At 45.2% G+C, this 19,580-nt stretch overlaps 1 protein-coding gene across 1 annotated transcript in view; it reads right to left on the bottom strand.

The window, feature by feature from the left end:
* Positions 1–19,580, bottom strand: part of PSMB1 (proteasome 20S subunit beta 1) — a 99,712-nt gene that overhangs the window by 1,586 nt on the left and 78,546 nt on the right. Inside the window, exons 4-5 of the mRNA XM_078649081.1 lie at positions 2,606–2,735; positions 1,454–1,560 (exon numbers count right to left, since the gene is read on the bottom strand). Of these exons, the coding sequence (XP_078505207.1) occupies positions 1,454–1,560; positions 2,606–2,735 (237 nt within the window). The remainder of the gene's footprint in view (positions 1–1,453; positions 1,561–2,605; positions 2,736–19,580) is intronic.

Genomic DNA, 19,580 nt, shown 5'->3' with positions numbered 1-19,580 from the left:
ATTCTGATAAGGCCAAAACAGGTGGCAGACAGCTTAATAGCCTGATGGTCTAGCGTTAGGGACCTGTCCAACCAAATGCCCAGGCTCTTAATGGCATCCTTTGGGACTGGAGGGGGACCCCGGCAGGCCGGCCAGATGGAAGCCAGCGAGGACGGGGCCGAGCGACCCAGCATCATGACCTCTGTCTTGTCCCCGTTGAGTTTAAGACACGACAGGGTCATCCAGCTGTTCACTTCGCTCAGGCAACCAGCCAAATCCACCGAAGCCGTAGGGCCCTCAGCCCGAGTCAGAGAGACCACCAACTGGGCATCGCCCGCGTAGGTGACGATCTTAATACCATACGGACGAACGATACCTGCCAGTGGTCTCATATAGACATTAAACAGCGTCGGGCTGAGCGAGGAGCCCTGCGGGACTCCACAGCCCAACGGTCTGCTGGTGGAGATGGTATTTCCCTCAAAAACCTGAAAAGTTCTATTGGTCAAAAATGACCTGAACCATTTCAGTGCTCCCCCTTGAATCCCGATCTCATGGAGACGCTGCAATAAGATTTCGTGATTCACAGTGTGAAAAGCGGCACTCAGATCGAGGAGGATGACTGCCACTGATCCTCCCCGATCCAAGATGCCTCTTGTCTCTTCCAGAACTGACAACAAGGCCGATTCTGTCCCATGTTTGGGGCGGAAACCGGTTTGTGACGGGTCAAGCAGATGATGATTTTCTAGAAAATTAGTTAAAGGTTGTTAATGTATTTCTCCAGTATTTTGCTGATCCATTGGAGCAGGGAGATAGGACGGTAGTTGTTAAAATTCTTCATGTCCATATTAGGTTTCTTCATGAGTGCCCTCACCCTAGCCTGTTTCCATGCAGGTGGAACGGTGTTGGTGGAAATTGAGGCATTAAGTACCTCCAGCATAACAGGGAGGATAATGTAATTAACTGCCTTTAAAGAGCTTGGTGGAGCGGGGTCACTAGGAGAGCCCGATTTGACCTGCGCCATTAAAGTTGCCAGAAGGTCCGAGTGTAGCAACGGGAACTCATCCAGCACAAATGGCAAATTGTCTGTTATATCCTGCTTGGGATGCTCCAGGATGTCAGCTGAGGCATTTGAGAGAATGGTAGGGAAGGATGAGTAGATAAGATCCACTTTGTTATAAAAGAAATTCTCATTTTAGGTTTGAAGTTAAGGTTGCCCCTTACAAGTTTATCTTTTTAATAGGATTTTTTTTATCATAAAGGTTAATTTGTCTGCATTTCTCCTACACAACTCCAGATTCACTTTAGCCCCAAAGGCAGAATTATGTTGAAAGATTATCCCCAAATGCATATCTGTCCGTGGGATTCCTGCTGTAATAAGAATTACACCAAAATATGAATTGCACTACTGTTATGCACTAGTTCTCTCTTTCGTGACAGCCGAGGAATTCATGACATTTAGAAATAGAGACCTTACCTGGTTGTCTAACAGTGGCTGAAGCATGGCACTTGCAGAGCCTCCCGCTTTGTATGTATCTCGTTGGTACGACCCAACAGGATCAAAACTGTACACTGCTCCTTTTCCTTCCAAAAGCAAATAACATAGCAAGTTAATTCAAAAACCTCATATAAAACGTCAATTTAAAAATATGTGGCTCAATAGTAAAGTTACACAAAGTGCGTGTGCACTCAGACTTTAACTAAATTACATTGGGAATGTGTTCCTAAGGTGCTACACATGTTGGAAGTACATTTAGAAAGTGAAACCATCTGCGCTCCTGAATACGTCTGCATCTCAGAGATGGGTAGCACTGCTCGACTAACTATCAGACCCAACACAGCCAAAAGCATCTGTAAAAAGTGTGCACCCACTCATGGCTAAAAAACAAAATGAAAAGAATGGCTCAAAAAACTGCACTTATATACTGTGTTACCATCAACTCTATAGACCGACGTAATTCGGCATGTTAAAAAAGGTGAATAATGTTCACCCAGAGAGCAAATAAAGCAAGCCATTGGAAAAAAACAATTCTCCAACGGCTCATCATAAACGGTCTCGGTCAGTAAGGAGTCCAGAATGTGACTGTGATATGGGTCGGCTGGGCTGAGACATAGCGGGACGTTTAATTACCACCACTTGTATTTAGCTTAACTGACAGTTGCACGTTTTGTCATTATTTCCCCCCAAATATATGCCTGTGTCTGTGCATATGGCAAATCTGGCCCCTTAAGTTACTGGGTAAAAGTGGAGGGGATAGATACATCAGTCTGTCCACTGCAACAGCCAGTGTCGTGTTCAAGGTTTATGGTGACCGTTTTTGACGAACCACAGAGTTTCTATGGTACTATGAACTTTGCTGCTTTCCCTACCATATCCCTTCTAGAGCCATGTCCAAGCCAAGGACACTCTTTGATGGAACTTTAAAACAGTTATGTAGTAATGAAGACTGTCATACATACGTTGGAGAAAAAATGCAAAACATATGAGTTAACTGCAGATGATGCTTTCATAGGGATTAAGTTTAGATTTTACCACCAGAGGACAAAACATTTTTATACAAAGAGAAGTAGGTCTTCTTTCGTATTTATATATTTCATTAATTTCCTTGAAAAAAAGACAATCCATTACCTTCTTCATCAAGTCCACCAATGATGTTATAGACATAGTATGGAAAGAAGCGTCTTGAGTAGAGGATAGTTGACAGCATTGCAGCGATGGCTCCACTTGTCATCGTCTTGTTATTTGAATGTTTATACATCTGAAATTATGATAGAAAAATTGTTAGGAAGCAAAATCGTCATCAAATAATTTAGCTCAAATGCAAGGTTTATTTACAAAAAAGTTATCATTATTTGAGAAAGGTGGTTATAAACACTACAAAAAAAAATTGTTTAGGACATGTCCGTGATGTAAGTAGGACAAAATACAAATTATGATAAAGTAGAAGCTCTATTGCACAATAAAAATATTAGTAGTCATCCTAATTATGATACTCATCATGGATTCTTCATATTACCAACGTGTGAATGGTAGCCAGGGCTGAAAAAAATGCAGTACTATCTCAAAATCTAACAAGCATTGGCAAAGCCAATCGGTCTCTGCAACGCGAGCGCTATTGGCTTTGTCATTGCCAATGCGTTTTCAAAGCTGCATGGCTAGATGATAAGTGTTCCTCAAGCAGATGCAGCACCCAAGGGCCAGCAGCTGATGCATCATTACTCCTTTGTGTAATCACGGCATACCTGAACAAGGCATCTCGAATTAAATTTACCATTTGATAGAGAGCATAACACATTATGAAATGTGTCCATTCCCTTTAACGAGTGCTGCTAAAATTACTTCGTAAAATCATGATACTTATTTTGTTAATCTCTCAATAACAGAAGGTACTGTCTGTCTGCCTTAGTGAAATTCATATGTGTAGTTTGCATGTTACACAAACTTGCCTGCTGCGGGCACTCAATCCACTGAGCTATCTGATTGGCTAGAAGTATCACAGCTAACAATGATCAAAACGTGCATGTGTTAATTCAGGAATCCTTTAATAAAACTTTTCCCTCTTCCTACTACATGGTGTTTTGTGAGTCACTGTTGTATCTATCATGGTTTGACAAACATGGTATAACCATATCTCATTTCCAGTCAGTGAATTGGACTTACAACGACCACCTAGATGTCAAGGCCATTGCAAGAAAGTGATAAGCCAGCTCATTAGGCCACTGTACTGCTATCACTGGGTCACGTGGCCGGATCCTGACCGGGCTAACTCTGCATTTGGACGATGGGAGAGGTTGGTAAAATTAATCCAATTAATTTGTGTAAAAATAAAGTGTTCTTGCAGTACTTGGATAAGTCAGCCTTAGAGTGTTATGCAATAGTATTGCATTTTTTTTACCACTGTTATTATGGTTCGCATGGGGCTTAGAGACCACGCATGTGCAAAGTGCAAAATCTGAGTAATGTGAATTTACATGGGTGCTGGCATCAACATTTACCAAACCTACATCTCAAAGGTGGGGTGCAGTCTGTTGAAAATACCTTTGTTTATTATATTTTGCAATAAGCCTTTTACTCATCATTTGCTTTTAACTTGTAATTCTGCAACATAACGAACCATGTGCTTATGGACTGTGGGCTGTATTTTAAACTACAAAACGCTTAATATACAGATGCACTCCGGCGCATAGGAGTGCATTTGGTGGCATGTGATGCTTTACAATGCCCATCCAGTGAATTGAATCGAGCCCTTCCTGCAGCCTGCTTTATTACTAGCCAGCGAGCCTGTTATGATGTGTTCCTGTTTTTTGTAACTATCTCAGGTGTGGTGATGGCATGTGTTTTATTGTCATATATCCGTTTTGGGGCAATTTCTCAGCACCCAGCATAACAGCACTGGGCGTCCTTCAGCACTGTGACAAAACAGGTCACCAGTACAGGAGAAGTATGACTCAATTGCCAGGTTGCTTTATACAAAGACCAATGTTTAACTCATTTTGTAATTGCTGTAGGTTTATTAACTATACCCATATTAAAACATCAGTGCAGAATCTATTTCTCAGAAACTGGTGCCAAAGTCAATGAACACAAGATGACTACAGAGTCTTACACATACTTATTTGAATGTGAATTAACTGTACAGCCTAATTCTTATAATTGATTTAGTCTTAAGACTTGCTTCAGTGACACAGAAATGCTATTACCTTATCCAGGCAAACTGGCAAATGTGTCGTTGGGGAATAATAAAAATAGGAAGGCCTATTAGTGAGAGGCTGGCGGCAGATCATAAGAGGTGCTTATTGTGGTAACCAGTGTTTTGCATACCAGTCGAGAGTCTCAAAGAGCTACTGTATGGATGTAACCAAACCATCTCAGAGTGAGCATTAGGACATTTACTCCAGTTCTGAGCTGGTGGACAAAAGGTGAACCCTATTCATGTAATTGAAACACGCGATTTTGTATGAAATAATGCAGGATTTCAGACGTAAAGAACCCCGTATGAGGGAGGGAAGGAAGTATGGACTGCAATTTGCTTTATTGTCTTGGGTGGTTGAACAGCTTACCTAGAAAGTAAGAGAACAGTCTACAGGAACCAGGTAATTCATGGTGTAATGAAGCCTTGCCAATAAATTCAGCGGTGACAAAATAGTACATTGTTTAAAAACATTTGACTTTCCGTCTATATACATGCAAGCAGTCAGCTCCACGCCTGTGGATGTCACAATATTTTAGAAAAATACAACATGATTATTGTGCTCTTTACGATGCTTGTGCAAAAAAGTGATTACGGTGGATTGGAAATGGTCTACATCAATTCGAACACTTTGCATTTGTTTAGTTTGGTTTAATTTAGAACTCATGGTTTACATGGCATGGCCTTTAAGAAAACAGGAACGAATGAGAACAGCCAGTCAAGTAAATTCAAATAAAAAAGCAAATTTTAAAAAAGCAACAGGGATGTGTGTGGGGGCAGAAAGGAGGAAGAGGAACCAAAATGTTGCAGATTTAGACCTGCTTTTTAAACACAATTTAATTGAACGTTATGTCCCTATCCTTTTCAAGTTTTGCCATCCACCAGTCAATTATTGTGAAAAGCAAGACAGTGAATAGAAGACTGCAGTATTATGAAGAGTACTAGCTCCACGTCCAACAGATAAAACAGCTAATATTTATTTAGGTGTGTAATTGTACATGTATTCAGCATAGTGCAGAGGAGTACAAACTGTTCGAATACAAAGAGACAGTATATAGTTGAAGGAACAGTAAAAGAAGTACAAGACACTCCATATATTGTTAGAGAAAGTATGAGTGAGTGGTGCACCTAGATGGGCAGCCGTGGCAATTACATCTGAGACTGTTACTACACTTGGTTTTACCTGCCTCCTTTCATATCAACTGTTTTGTATTGCAACATTTATATAGCACTATGAATATGTGGGGCATCGAAGAGCTTGCCTACATGGATAGCATGATACATCATGTGGAGTGTGGAGAGAGAGAGCGATATGCCCAGTTTATGGTTTTCACTACGCTAGCAACTTTGAACAGCTCTGCAGGCCCCTTTATGGTAATTCCTATTCTCACAGTTCAGCTAGCTAGTTACTGCAGTGGGATGTCCATTCTGAGATATTATATTTATTCATTCATTCATTGATTACTTTATTTCGGCCAATAGACCATAAAAGTGCACATAAAATACATTAGCACAATCAATAAAACAAATAATCATAAAAAGTTAAAACAGCATTAAAATATAAGTTATCAGAATACAAGGATAAGAGCAGTAAATATAACAATATATGCCTAAAAGATAGCGTGAGACCGCAAACACAATCGGGGGATGGGTGTCATAGGTTAATATCTTGCAAGCATGTTGAAAGTGCAAAAATCCCAAGTTCTTACAAATAGGGGTCAGCCAACATTTCCTAATGGCAGAATAGGCAGGGCAAAACAGCAATACATGGGTTATATTCTCTTTTTTGTATTTACATGCAGGGCAAACCTCGATGTTAGTTTTTGCCCACTTAGATGTAAAAGATACAATAGGTAGAGTACCATGCCTTAGCTGAAGATATAATTTTCGAGCAAACAGGGGTTCAATTGTATCCAAGAATTCCTCACGTTTGGATTCAAGTTTCACTTGGAGGAATTCAGAAGTTAACCTACCCAATGATGTAGAGCTCGCTAGCATCTGAGCACTCTGCTTGCTTATATGGAATAAAAGTTCCTTCTTGGATATCCCTAGGCAATAAGTCTCTGGGTTTTCCCACAGATCCGATAGACCTAGCCCGGTACTGACCGCACGAATGTGCTGGAGCCAAGGTATCTTTTTGTGTATAAGAAGGGCCAAAATCTCAGAGAACTCCGCTCTATATGCGGCCAGTTCAGGAACTGACCACAGCCTCTTCCAATACATGATTGATCTTGCACTAATAATCTCTTCTATTGGGACCATGCCCAGATCGAGCCTAAGAGGAATCAAAGGTGTACTGGGCAGTAACCCAACTAAGTTTCTCAAGAAAAACTGTTCTGCCTTTTTGAGGTTCAATACCTGCTTGTGCCCCCAAAGTTCAGCCCCGTAAATTGCAGCCATTCTCGCCTGGCGGCAATATATTTCCAGAGCTGGGGACACTGGCCTAAATGTTGACTCCCTAAGAACTTTACTTATACCCCCAGCAAGCTGGGATAGCTTAAGTGTAGATTTGGCAATCTGGGTGTTCCAATCAAAGTTCTCAGTTAAAGTAACACCCAAGTAAACAAATGTTTTTACTCTTTCAAGGGGGGTACCGTGTAAGACTGGATTTGGACGTACCCGCTTAGGGAGATTAAAAATCATAAACTTAGTTTTTCCCAGATTGATTTCCAATCCCCGAAGCTCACAGAACTCAACAAATCCATCAAGAGTTTTTTTTAATGCCCGATGATGTTCTAGATAACAACAATGTGTCGTCTGCGAACATCAGAGCGGGCACTCTATCCGTGACCAATTTGGGAGCATCGTTGTTAACCACACCATTTAAATGTTTCACAAGGCCATTGATATAAAGGCTAGAAAGTGTGGGTGCCAGCACGCACCCTTGGCGAACTCCTTTTTGGACTAAAAACTGGTCTGTGAGTTCGCCGTGCCCACCGCACCGGACTTGTGCAAAATTATTTGTATGTAGCCTGGCTAGTACATTTAGTAGGTATGGAGGAAATCCTAGGTCTGCCAACACCTTCCACAATTTGGTGCGGGGAACCAGATAAAATGCCGCCCGCAGGTCCACAAACACAAGGTAGAGGCTGCCACCCTCCACCTTTACTGTTTTCCAATACAGGACCTGCAGGCGGAATATCTGGTCTAGGGTAGATGTTCCAGACCTGAACCCTATATTTAAACTTTATCATCCTAAGCAGACACAGGTTGATGGAAAACATGGCGGAGAGATCTGCTGGGATGGACTTTGGTAATAATATCCCAATTGTCGTTGTGAGATACCTGGTTACTGTCAAACTTTAGAATGACTAATGACAAAATAGGTATTTTCAAATTATTTTAACATAAAGGTCAAATCCCATATTTAGCCAACATCCTGCAACGTACTGTAGGAAACATCGAGAAATTAGAACGTTTCTACAAATTCTTTCCTGGGTTCTGCAATGCCAACACTCCTTCATTGGAAATGCACCAGGGTGCTTTTTCAGCAGAAGACCGTAATAATTTAATATGGAGGCTGTTATACCTGGCCCTTTTGGCAGGTTCACTCCGAAACTTTTTGCTTTTGCCTAGCCTGTTTCTGTAACCTGGTGTTGGTGATTTTAGGTCTCTGTGCACTTTTTCACTGTGGTCCAGTGTAAAGTGCATGCGCTCTCTGAGTGCGTGTGTGAGATTGACCTGCCCTCCCATAGGAATGCATTGGGAATATGTATGACCATGATAGTTCCTGATGTGTGGGGAGTGCAGGGTCGAGTTTGGTATGTGCGAACTCCTGAGATTGAATGCTGTGCGATGATGTGTGCGGCTTTAATGTGTCTAGCGTGGAAGTGTCACTTCTAGAAGTTGGTGTGCCTGTGCAGTGAATGTGCTGGCTTGTGATTGGCTGGAGCTGGCTGGTGTGCCTGGCTCCTGGAGTCGGGATGGGTTTGCCCCGGTGGTGAATGGGGAGATCTGCATGTTGATGGCAGGGAGGGGCTGCACCTGGGACCTGAATAGGGCAGGGCTTTCCCTCCACAATGCTGGCTCCGCCCCCTGTGGTGTGTCTGATGTCCCTGACCCACCCTGTGAATAGGCAGAGGGGCTGAGCAAAACAAAGTGCTCAGGAACCAGTTGCATCTGGTTCGCCCCTTGCCTGTACCTTTGAAGACAAAGGATTCCTGTGTATAAAAAGAGGCTGTGACCTCCTGTAAAAGGTTCTTGTGTTCCTACTTGAATCTACCAGGGGCGTGCTGCTGCTGGGGCCCAGGGGAAGGCTTGCCTCCCTGGGCCCTGCCCAGCCCCTGGATTGCTGGGGGAATTCTTGTGGACCCTTCTGCCTGGCCTGAGGATGGTTGGAGATTCTTCCTTGCCCCAGGAGCTTTGTCCTGTATTGCTGAGACCCTTCTTGATGTAGGAGTCATCTCTGGGGCCTTCTGGGCCCCCAGCGCATTGTGAGCGCTTTATTTTTCATTTCTGGGCAGAGCGCTGTCGTTTTCCCTCGGAGGGAAGCGCTCCTGCCCTTTTGTGACCCGAGTGCGCAGGAGCCCATCCTGCGTCTTCATTGTGATTTTATTCCTATTACGGGCGGCCCACCCCGTTTCTACGTTTATTTCATGCTTCGAGGGAGCCTACCCCTCCTCTATCGCCACGGAAGATTACCGCTGCAGTCCCGCCGTGGCCGCCCCGGAAGTCAGGCAGGCTTGCCTGTGACGTGGGCGGGGCCACGGCAGGACCGGAAGAATATGGCGGTAGCAGGGAGCCTCGCTTGCTCCATACGTGAAGTCCCGTCCCGAGACGGGGGACCGGGTGAAGACTGCGCCGAGGTGAGGCTCCCGGAAGGTGGGAGAACCCCGCAGGCGCCAACAGTCAAGGAGAGAGCACCCGGTGGAGAGGTTGCGGCGCCGGGGCACATGGTTGGAGCTGGCCACTGCCGCGTATCACGGACCACGCCAGGAGGACGGTAAGGAGAGGGCTCGGGGTGGTCCCAGAGGTGTCCCGAGCGGCCCCACTTGGCAGCGGACCACTCCACCGTTTTCCTCACTATTTGTCTTACAGCCGCGAAGGCCCATATTTGTTATTAGGGCAGCCCCGGATGGCAGTGGGCCTCCCCACCATTTTACAGAGCCGCAAAGGCTCCAACCCAGGCCACATTTGTTTGAGGAACCTGCGGGCGCCCATGAGGCCCCATTGATTCTTCGAGTCACCACGAGGGACCTGACGACACGTTATGTTTAGAGCCTCGATGGCTCCCACGCCCCACAGAAGTTGTTGCTAGAGCCTAGATGGCTCCCTGGGGCAAGTCAGTTGTTTCAGAGCCTAGAGGGCTCCAACGATGGGCAAGAGCTTATTTCAGAGCCAGATGGCTACAACGCGGTGCACAGGTTCTCCCACAGCCTAGAGGGGTCCAAAAGTGTGCAATGTGTATTTCCAGAGCCAGATGGCTCAGTTTAGCGCAGTTCTGGATTCCCAGCTGCCCAGCAATTAGTGGGCAGCTGGCCGTTTAGGTTCTTTCCTTTCAGGGGACATGTCTTTGCGAACCTAGGAGTGAGTTGCACTCCTTTTCGCCCCTACCATGGCCTTCCACAGCTGCGCAGCACTTAGTACCAGCTGTAGCGTTTAGGCCCCTTTCTTGTTCCCAGCTGCCCAGCAAGTAGTGTGCAGCTGCATCATTTAGGCTTGCGCAGATGGCGCACCCCTGACTGGCGCTGCATTGGCAGCACGCCCTGACATTCTGGACACAGGGCATTTGAGCCCCTTCTTGGGACGGCCAGTTGGCCAGGGGGGCTGGTTTGTAGATAGGGCACAAGGCCCTAAAAGTGATTTATGTGCTAGAGTGGTGTGGTGCTAGGCAATGTAATGCATTTAGTATGTTTTGCGTACCCTGTGTTTTATACCTCTAAAACTGTGGTTTATAATTATGAGGTTGTTTAGCATATTATGGTTTTATGCTAGTGAGATGATATTTCACTCTGTGCTTTACGCCCCTAAATGCGAGTTATTCTTAGGAGGCAGGGTCTAATGTGTTTAGAATAGTGAGATATTGCATAATGTGTTTATGCTGGTGCGGTTGGCGCTGAATGTAATTCGCGCCTGAGGTGACCGTACATAATGTAGTTTATGTTTCAGGTTGAGATATAGTACACTGATTACCAGTAGTTACTGGTTGTAGGTTTATGATCTATTTTCTTGTACCAATTTCTGCTAAGTGTTGATCCTGACAGTGGCCCACGTGGCCCTGTCCTATGTAAATAATCCCTTGTGAATATTGCCCGTGCCTGTTGGCATAATGTATATTGTGTGATTACTATCTGATGTGTTTTAATAATACAAAAGTTATTTTTATATAACCTTGTGGAGTTCCTTTTGTGGTGTGTCTGGGATGTTGTTGCTGTGTGCGTGCGCAAATGCTTTACACATTGCCTCCGGGATAAGCCTGACTGCTCGTGCCAAGCTACCAAGGGGGTGAGCAGGGGTTATCTTGGCGTGTGACTCCCTTACCCTGACTAGAGTGGGGGTTTCTGCCTGGCTTTGGTGCAAGCCTTAGCCAACCAGAAATCCAAGTTCTAAAAGAGGAAGCTCTGATTTTTGCATACATTAATTTAACCTTGCAACTGCTAACGATACATTTATGAGACTAAATTTCAAAGTTTTTATAGCTTTGTAGTCAGTCCAATGAAATCATATATGGTAAAGAATGAAAAGGCAATCTGAAGAAACTTTAGGTTCCGGATTCTTGAAACCACATTTTTGTTCCCAAACAAATAACTTACTTGGCATAACTACTTTAATATTACCATAAGATAAAAGGAGAACTTCTCTGCCCAGTGCGAAGTGAGACCAGAGCTTTAAGATGTTGTAGGAAGGTGGATATCGGACTATGGTTACCCCAGATTTTTTGCCTTGTGTTTAGCTGGTTTTCGACTTAGTTGGCCTGGGACCCTGCTAATCAGGGCCCCAGGCTATCTGCTCTCACTTAAAATAGACTCCATGTACCCTAGGTGCATAACTAAATTGGTACTGGACACCTTATCAGCCCCTGTACAGTGTACTATAGCTACCCAGGGCATAGCTGCAATCAAAGCCTACCAGGGGCTGCAGCATATCTTTTGCCACCCCTGGCTGGCCATCCAAATCGACACAACTGGCTGATCACTCCGCTGGGGCAAGGTGGTGTAATCACCCCTTGCTTAGATATAGTATACCCATGTCTAAACCTATATCTGGACACACATGCACCTATAAGTCACTCCTATGGCAGGCCTTAACAATCCTGGAGGCAGAGTGCATGGTTTTATGTGAGATGGTGCTGTAGCATGAGCTGAGCCTGTCTGCAGTGTTCGGAACCATTTCCTTACTGCTGTTCCAGGGTATTGCCATACCATATACTCTTAAGTGCATTATAATCCTCGCGGTTATTGCTAAGTTTGGTTTGGCTTTATCAAAACATGTCGTGTAAGGTGTCATACACTTTGGAATACTACCCCCTCGCCAGTTCTGGCGACGGGGGTAGCATTCCACCCTTCTAGAGGGAGAAGACATTTTACTTTACTTAAACGCGGTTAATTCTAACCAGAGCCTCAGCATCACAAATTGGATGCTGCTGCTCCGACACAAGTCTGGCCTCCTGCTGCTGACCGAAACCTGGCAGGGGAGGCTTGGACAAAGAGTTTCCTGTCACAGGGAGGTGCTACACCACCCCAGACAGGAGATAGTGGATTGGAGCAGGGAGGGTTGAAAGAAACTAGACACTGCCTGGGGCACACAAGGTGTCCCATGCAAAATCCAGTCAAACCGGTTCTAGGGCACTCCAGCCCCAGCTCTGGCGCGAAACTGGACAAAGGGAAAGGGGTGTAACCACCCCCTTCCTGGGTCCCACCCATAGGAGGGACCTAGCAGGTAATCCAGCCCCTGATTTGGAATAAAGGTAGGAGCTGTGCCAGTGCACATCAGATTATCCTGACAAACTTTGATACAGAACTCTGGACCCTTCGACATCCCACTCGACGTGGAAGACTGAAGAATCTCCCTTGTGGTCAAGGAGTGACCACCATGTGCAAACAGGCACCATCCAGCGCCCAACGGTTTGCTTTGTGGCGGTTCCCGCCGGAACTCGAGCGACAGAGATCGACAAGACCAGCTTCCCTCGACTTCTAACAGCCCGATCCACAGTCCCAGCGAATCTGAGACCCGTGGAGGCGACGTGAAGCGTGGAGCCGGCCATCTTGGAAAAACTACGAAGTGCTGACCGTGCAGCTCCCGAGGCTCCCTCGAAGCTGTGCGTTGGGGTTTGAGAAGCCCCAGCCCCGAGCAGCTTTTGCACCGAAGATCTCCCTTCCACACTCACCGAGTGCTGCGTGGGGCCCTTTTGCATTTTTCTGCTCAACGCGTTGGTCCGGTCACTTGCCCGTTGGCTAGTGGGCCCAATACCGACGATCCTTTGAATTTACACTGCTGGTCTGGTTGCTCCAGACTGGCCCTCGCTCCCCTGAAAAGGAGCAATCTATCTGACCTTGCCGGTCCGAACAAGTAGCGATCTTCCAATCCTGCATGGGTTGCACTTGCCAAGGCTTGTTAACTCCGATCCGGTAGCCGACACCGCCGACAGCGAGAGCCTTCGTGGGACAGCTCGTGATCCACTCCTGGACATCCTCGATGCCCCAGAGTCCACGTGGCAGCGGAGACAAGCTTCCCGTCAAGCACCTGATTGCGCCAGACATTGCCTGGTTCCTTCCTGGTCACTGGCTAGTGACCCAGACTCTGTCCCCTCTGCTTTCAGGTACTCTACATCTTCGATCCACCCTTGGTTCCAACCGGACTCTTCTCTACTGGCCGCCTGCAGCATCTTCATCTCCAGGCTCCATAGAACTCCACGACGAAACCCGACACACTTTGGCACCTATGCACCCGCTTCCTGTGGGTGAGGTAACGATTGAACACCGGTGCTCCTGTAGTGGTTTACACCTCTAGTGTCTAAGTTTAAAGTGTGGTAATTCTATTCCAGTCGGAAGACTCCTAAAACTGTAACTCCATAACTTTTACGCACCATTGACTTTGCATTGGTGCATGCGTGTGCTTTTAGCGCTGCACCCGATTCCCGCGGGCCACTCCCGTCCTAACTGCTGTTAGTCCAGTGTAGTCCCAGCGATTCCCAAGGCCCTAGGCCTTACCACAGTTCGAAAGGTGATACTTATACCACTTTTTTGATATATGGTTTGAGTGGCCACCGGCCTCATCCATAATTGTGCAACTTTCATATGTTATGCTGTGCTTTTGTTTAAACGCTTGTGCTTCTATACTCAAAGAGTATAGGGGATTATTCTAGGAATAAATACATATATTTTTATAATATATAACTTGTGTGGTGTCCTTTCATTTGATATTACAGGATTGCATATGGTAAAACAGCTGGCTTCACATGCCCTCTTGAGTTATGCCTTCAGGCTGCTTAGTCCATGCTACCATTAGGATAGCTTGTCTTTTAAGGTTGACTTACAACCATCACCATAAGGGATTGTTTGGACTGATACAAGGTGCCCCCAGAATTGGAGACATCATACATCAGGCCAACTTCTCACAGATGTAATAAAAGATCTGGAAACAAATAGGAAACAGATTCCGAAATGAAGGGGCCACCATTAACAGCAGCACAGTGAACCTGGACTTTTACACTTCATGAGCTGCTTGCAACTCGTATGTAGTATCCCACCTTCCGGAGCAGTTTTTAGAAATGCGGGATATGCTTCTCTAAAAGTCGGCACTTATCCTGAGAGTTACGCTTCTCAAAAACTAACATTTAATGCCCTTGGTAATCCTGGGTGAATCAGTGCAGACTCATCTGTCTTAGGCAATGGCCATCTACACCTGCTTGAAAAAGCAAGTTGTTAAACACAAACATCTGTGCTCAAAGTCATCCAAAATCCTTCATCGAGAGCTGGGAAGAAATTCAGGGAGACTGGTGATGTGCAGCATGAAGACATTTCACTAGCTAGCTATGTTGCAAGAGCCACCTTTGAGGCTCTCTACCTCACCCAAAAAAGTAGCCGCTGAAAAGGGATTCAAGGTGATCATTTAATACAATTATCTTAAAGCACAGAGGTCTTTTACAAATGTATTTTCTCATTCAGCCAGAAATGTGTATAGTCAATGTCTCGCTTCCGATCATGAAGGGACACCTGTTCCAATATTAACTAGTAAAAATCCTTTATTCCCCAAAAAAGACAGGACTATGAGGAGCCTTGCCAAGAGGCCATATGCAGCCCGAGCTTCAGTGAAAGAAGCAAACTGAAGTAATGCTCCACATTATGTTGGATTAGTGAGCTCCAAGCTAAGGGCTTTTCTCCTTTGGCTTTAGAATCCCGGTGCTGGGATCTCTGCCAGGTTGTTATCTATTAGGATGCAAATCACAGGGGCGGCGGCGAAGTCAAAAGCTAAGTCTGAAGAACCATGTATGAACTCTAGCAAAATCATACTACCTTTACAGGTGGTAATGTGCAAGGCAATTAAATGCGGTTATCTGCTTTTCAAGTTTTAAATGGAAGGAAACCTCAGTATTCAAGCAAAGGATATACAGGTTAGCAGGCAGGCAAAAGTCAAATATCCCAATCTCCAGATGTCCACTACAAGGGAGGAAATGGAGTTTCACAGAGCCCTAATGAGAGCAGCTGCACCTGTTTAGAAAGTGGCAGAATTTCTCACATTATTGAAACAAACTGTAGAAAGGCCTGTTAATTCTAGCATAAAGGATCTCTACATACCGAAACAGCAGCAAAGTATTCATAATGGCTTGCCGGCAAGGGCTTTAATATGCCTAATGGAAGGGTCACACCTGCGAAGTAGGAGGTATCAACTGAGGATTTTGATGCACTGATGCAGTGCGTGTATCTGTGGAAAAGGTTGATGTTCCTCTTTCTCCATCCTCAAATGACTATTACACAGACAGGTGAGTTTCTTTGTTGGAAATGTCAAGGATAGAAATAAGGAGATGTTTGAAACAAATCCAGGTGAGAACAAGAAACAAGCTGCTGAAGTTGACACTTTTGACAAGCATCGAGTGTTATGATGACAGGGTTTCCCTGTTTTCCTCAGAATATGGTCAAGTAATTTAATCATTAAAAAATATTATCTTGTTGGACTTGCTATGAACAAGCTCAATTTAAAATGTGGAAAGCGGACTACAGTAGGGATACTCTCCAGTATTATTTATTCAAAGTTTTATATAGCGCGAACAAGATCTTTGCAGATATCAGAGCGCTTTACAGAAACAGGTGTAGGGGCAACAGGAGGGAGATTAAATACACTATTGGGTACAATATGGTAGCATAGTATAGCATAGCATAGCATGGTAGGATAACAGCAAGTACATATATAAGACCAGTAAATGACCAAGTAAATAATAGTACAGAAACAGTGCAGAGTCTTAGATCCCGCAACAATAGAGAACAGGTGAACTTAGGCCCAACGGATGGCATTTACCTCTTTCTTAAAGCTTGCAGGAACAAGGGGTAGGGTCAGCAAGAGGGTAATTGGAACCAACTATTAGGAGCAATATAGTAGTCTGTAGTAAGTGAAATAGCATAATAGGATATCAGTTATGTACAAATATAATACCAATAGACAATCAGGTAACCAGTACTGCAGCAACGGTGCAGAAGTCTCTGTTCCAGCAGCAGAAGAGTTCAGGTGAACTTGGCCATAAGGATGGCTTTTACCTCTTACTTAAAAAGTGCCGTGGAGGAGATCAGCCTGGTTTCAGGAGGGAGTGCATTCCAGATCCTGGGAGCCATTCCTGAGAAGGAGCGTTTGCATGTTTTTTCCTTCCGGAATCCACGAGGTTTCAGGAGTAGATTTTTTGTGCTTCTATTGGATCTCGAGCCTCCAGATATAGTCAGCTTTTGGGTGAGGTAGTTGGGTGACTTGTGGTGAACGGCCGAGTGTGTCATAACGGCTATTTTCAACTGTATTCTGGCCTCAAAGGGCAGCCAGTTCAAGGATTTTAAATCCGGGGATATATGCGAATGTTTCCTTGAACCAGTGATGAGTCTCGCGGCAGCGTTCAAGCAGGCTCTTAGGGGTGCGGTTGTTGTAATGGGGAGTCCGCTAAGGGCCACAATTCCGAAGTCTATGCGAGGGATAACTAGGGCCTGTACAGCAGTTTGGAAGTCCTTAGCTGGGAGGAAGTGTGGTTCTGAAAATCTGGATTCATATAATAGTACTGGACTCGAGAATAAAAACTTCGTCGAAATAGGACGAATTTGGTATCAAAAGACCGAGAATGACGAGTACATCATGTACATGTATTTTCGGCGTATTCGAGTGACGATTTCACCTCGAAATCGTCATTTACATTCTGAACCCCACTCCCATTTATATGTTGCCCTTTACATAGGCCTTAATCCAGTTGAAATTGATTCCACAAGGACACATACTCCTTAATCGACTTCTCCCTGACCTCAGTACAAGTTAGAACCATTGCCCCAGGCCGAACCCGTTAGGTCAGTTCCCTCCCAGTGGCCGAGCAAGATAGCATCTAGGCTCAACCAGCCATAAAACCATTTCAGCGCGCACACCTGCCATATCTCGCTCACATCTTTTCTCCACTCCTTTTCTTCACTTGCTTTATGATGGGGAGGTGACCGTTTTTATTGGGGGTCCAGCGATATCTGATGAAATGTTGGGCCTTGCCGGATGATTTGTTATGGGCAGCACGACGTGAAATATGTACATGTCATCATGACTCTGCTTTTCTTTTGTAACCAGCAACTATAAATGAAATACCACGAATTCGAAGAATGTTTGCCCAAGGCCGAATATCATGTATAAAGAGAGAAGCCTGACTTCGTGAAAGTGTGCAGTCTCCTGAGAATATACCCGTATTGTACTTCTAGGACCCTGTTACCTTGGTTGCAGCCAATAAACAAATCTTTGACTTCACCTAGAAGACTCTGAGTTTCTGTAGGTCTGCATCAGGAAGAACCCGAGGTCTCTGGGTGTGGATTCCCTGACACCGCTGGGTTACCGGTTCTGTGCCGGTTCTTAAAAACCCAGTACCTCAGTTGGCGCCCAGCGTTTGGGGCGATTCCAGTGGTACCAGTCAGCCTGAAGATCGTGAGGAGCTTCGTGTGAAAATTCCGGAGGAGGGCCCACCACCTCATCGACCCCTGCATGTCGACGTGGTCCGAAAGTCTTTGCTGCGAGGTTCCCCGCTTCCCGACGGCTACAAGGACTGCTGCCCTGGCTATCGCCCTGATGTTGGACCCTTGAAGTTTTCGGTAGAGCGAAACACTAAGACGAGTCTTCTGGTGACGCCATCGATATTTTCAGTTAAGTATAAGTGGAGCGTCTCCCAGTCCTTAGTTGGACTTACTTTGTGGTATCTTTGGGATACAAAAGGTTTTGTATTGGTACTTGCAAGCACCATAACCGAAGGACTCGTGTATTCACGAGAAATATCGTAATCGATAATCCTTTGAAGTTTTGGAACTAGACTAGAGAGCGAGGATGCCTAGTCTTAGACTTGGGAATTTGTTTTGTCTTGGTAATAATAGGGACTCCCGATTGGAGGACTCATGTCCGGTTCCTCCAGTTGGAACTCCGACTTACGAGCTGTATGTAAAACATGGGGTAGGCCCCATCACCTACAACGAAGTATGGATTAAATACACCAGGAAAGATGGTGTTTTAAAATGGCCCCAATATGGTAGCTTTGATTCTGAAATCTTAGACAACCTTGAAGTAAAACTCTTTAAAAAGAAAGCCCGGCCGGCGATGTTTGACTCTTTTCGCTTATGGCGTAAAGAAGCCAGACAAAAAGAAATTAAATTAGCTAAGAAAAATAAGAGAGAAGGGGGACTTTCGGTAATGCAAGCCGCAGTGCAGTTTAAAGATAATGAGGAAGAGCAGATAAATGAGCAGTTGCACAGGCAACGTAAAATGGCAATAGATAAGTGTTATCCAGTTTTGCCGTCTCTTCAGCAAGAGGCAGCAAAAGAGCGTGAAAAAGACCCATTAATGTCGCAATTATTAACTTCACCACCCCCCTATGCGCAGAATGCCACAGCACCCCCGCAACCTTTAGTTGCACAAGCTGCGCCTCCTGCTCTTCCACAGCACCCACCAGCTGTTCTTCAGCTGGCTCCTACTTCTTCGGTGCAGCCTCCTCCAGGCCCACCGACCACTTCTGTTTCACCTGTGTTTTCTACGATTTTGCCTACTGTACTTTTTACGTCTCCTAATGCTCCCTCTACAACTTTGCCTAGTGCCCCCTCTATTTCCCCTGATACCTCTTCTGCTATCCCTACCCCCGCCTTATCACACCCCGTTTTTCCATCTGTTTGTCCTTCAGTTTCACCTTCCGTTCGGCAGAAAATGGCCAGCACTGTTACTAATCTTCTTTTACCTCTTTTCGGGTCGCCTGCTACGACCCCTAACATAGGAAGAAGACAGTTGCGAAGTCAACTGCCTGATTATCAAGAGAGAGATTCCCTGAATAGTTTAGCTCGGAAATGGGTCATGGACACTGCAAAATATGATGTACAGTCTGTCATGGAAGTCTTCCATCAATGGGAAGCAGCGACACAGAGATATGTTTTCGAACAGATGTGTGTCTTTCTTGGCGAGGATTTGGAAGACAATGATCAAGAATGCATCCCACAAGAAATGTGTCGTGTACGATTTAAGTTTGGAGAGGGTATGATTGTAGGTCCAGATGTGGAAAAGGCAGTTGAAATGCTATTATCATATCGGAGTAAGGGAAACAGTTCTGGGTCACCATCTGAATCCAGTGCATCTAGTAGGAAAAAGGCACGACAATACCCTATGAGAGAAGTTCCCCCACAGTGGAGAGAGGGTGACGCGACTGCTGTTCCACCTGTCCTGCCACACTTTCAGCGTGTATGGGTATATGTCCCATGGAAGCGAGCTGAAGTTTTAGCA

Source organism: Lissotriton helveticus, chromosome 6 (genome assembly GCF_964261635.1).
Source record: "Lissotriton helveticus chromosome 6, aLisHel1.1, whole genome shotgun sequence".
In the NCBI taxonomy this organism is placed as follows: domain Eukaryota; kingdom Metazoa; phylum Chordata; class Amphibia; order Caudata; family Salamandridae; genus Lissotriton; species Lissotriton helveticus.
The sequence above is the reverse complement of the archived record's forward strand: the minus strand, read 5'-3'. Positions and strand labels throughout refer to the sequence as shown.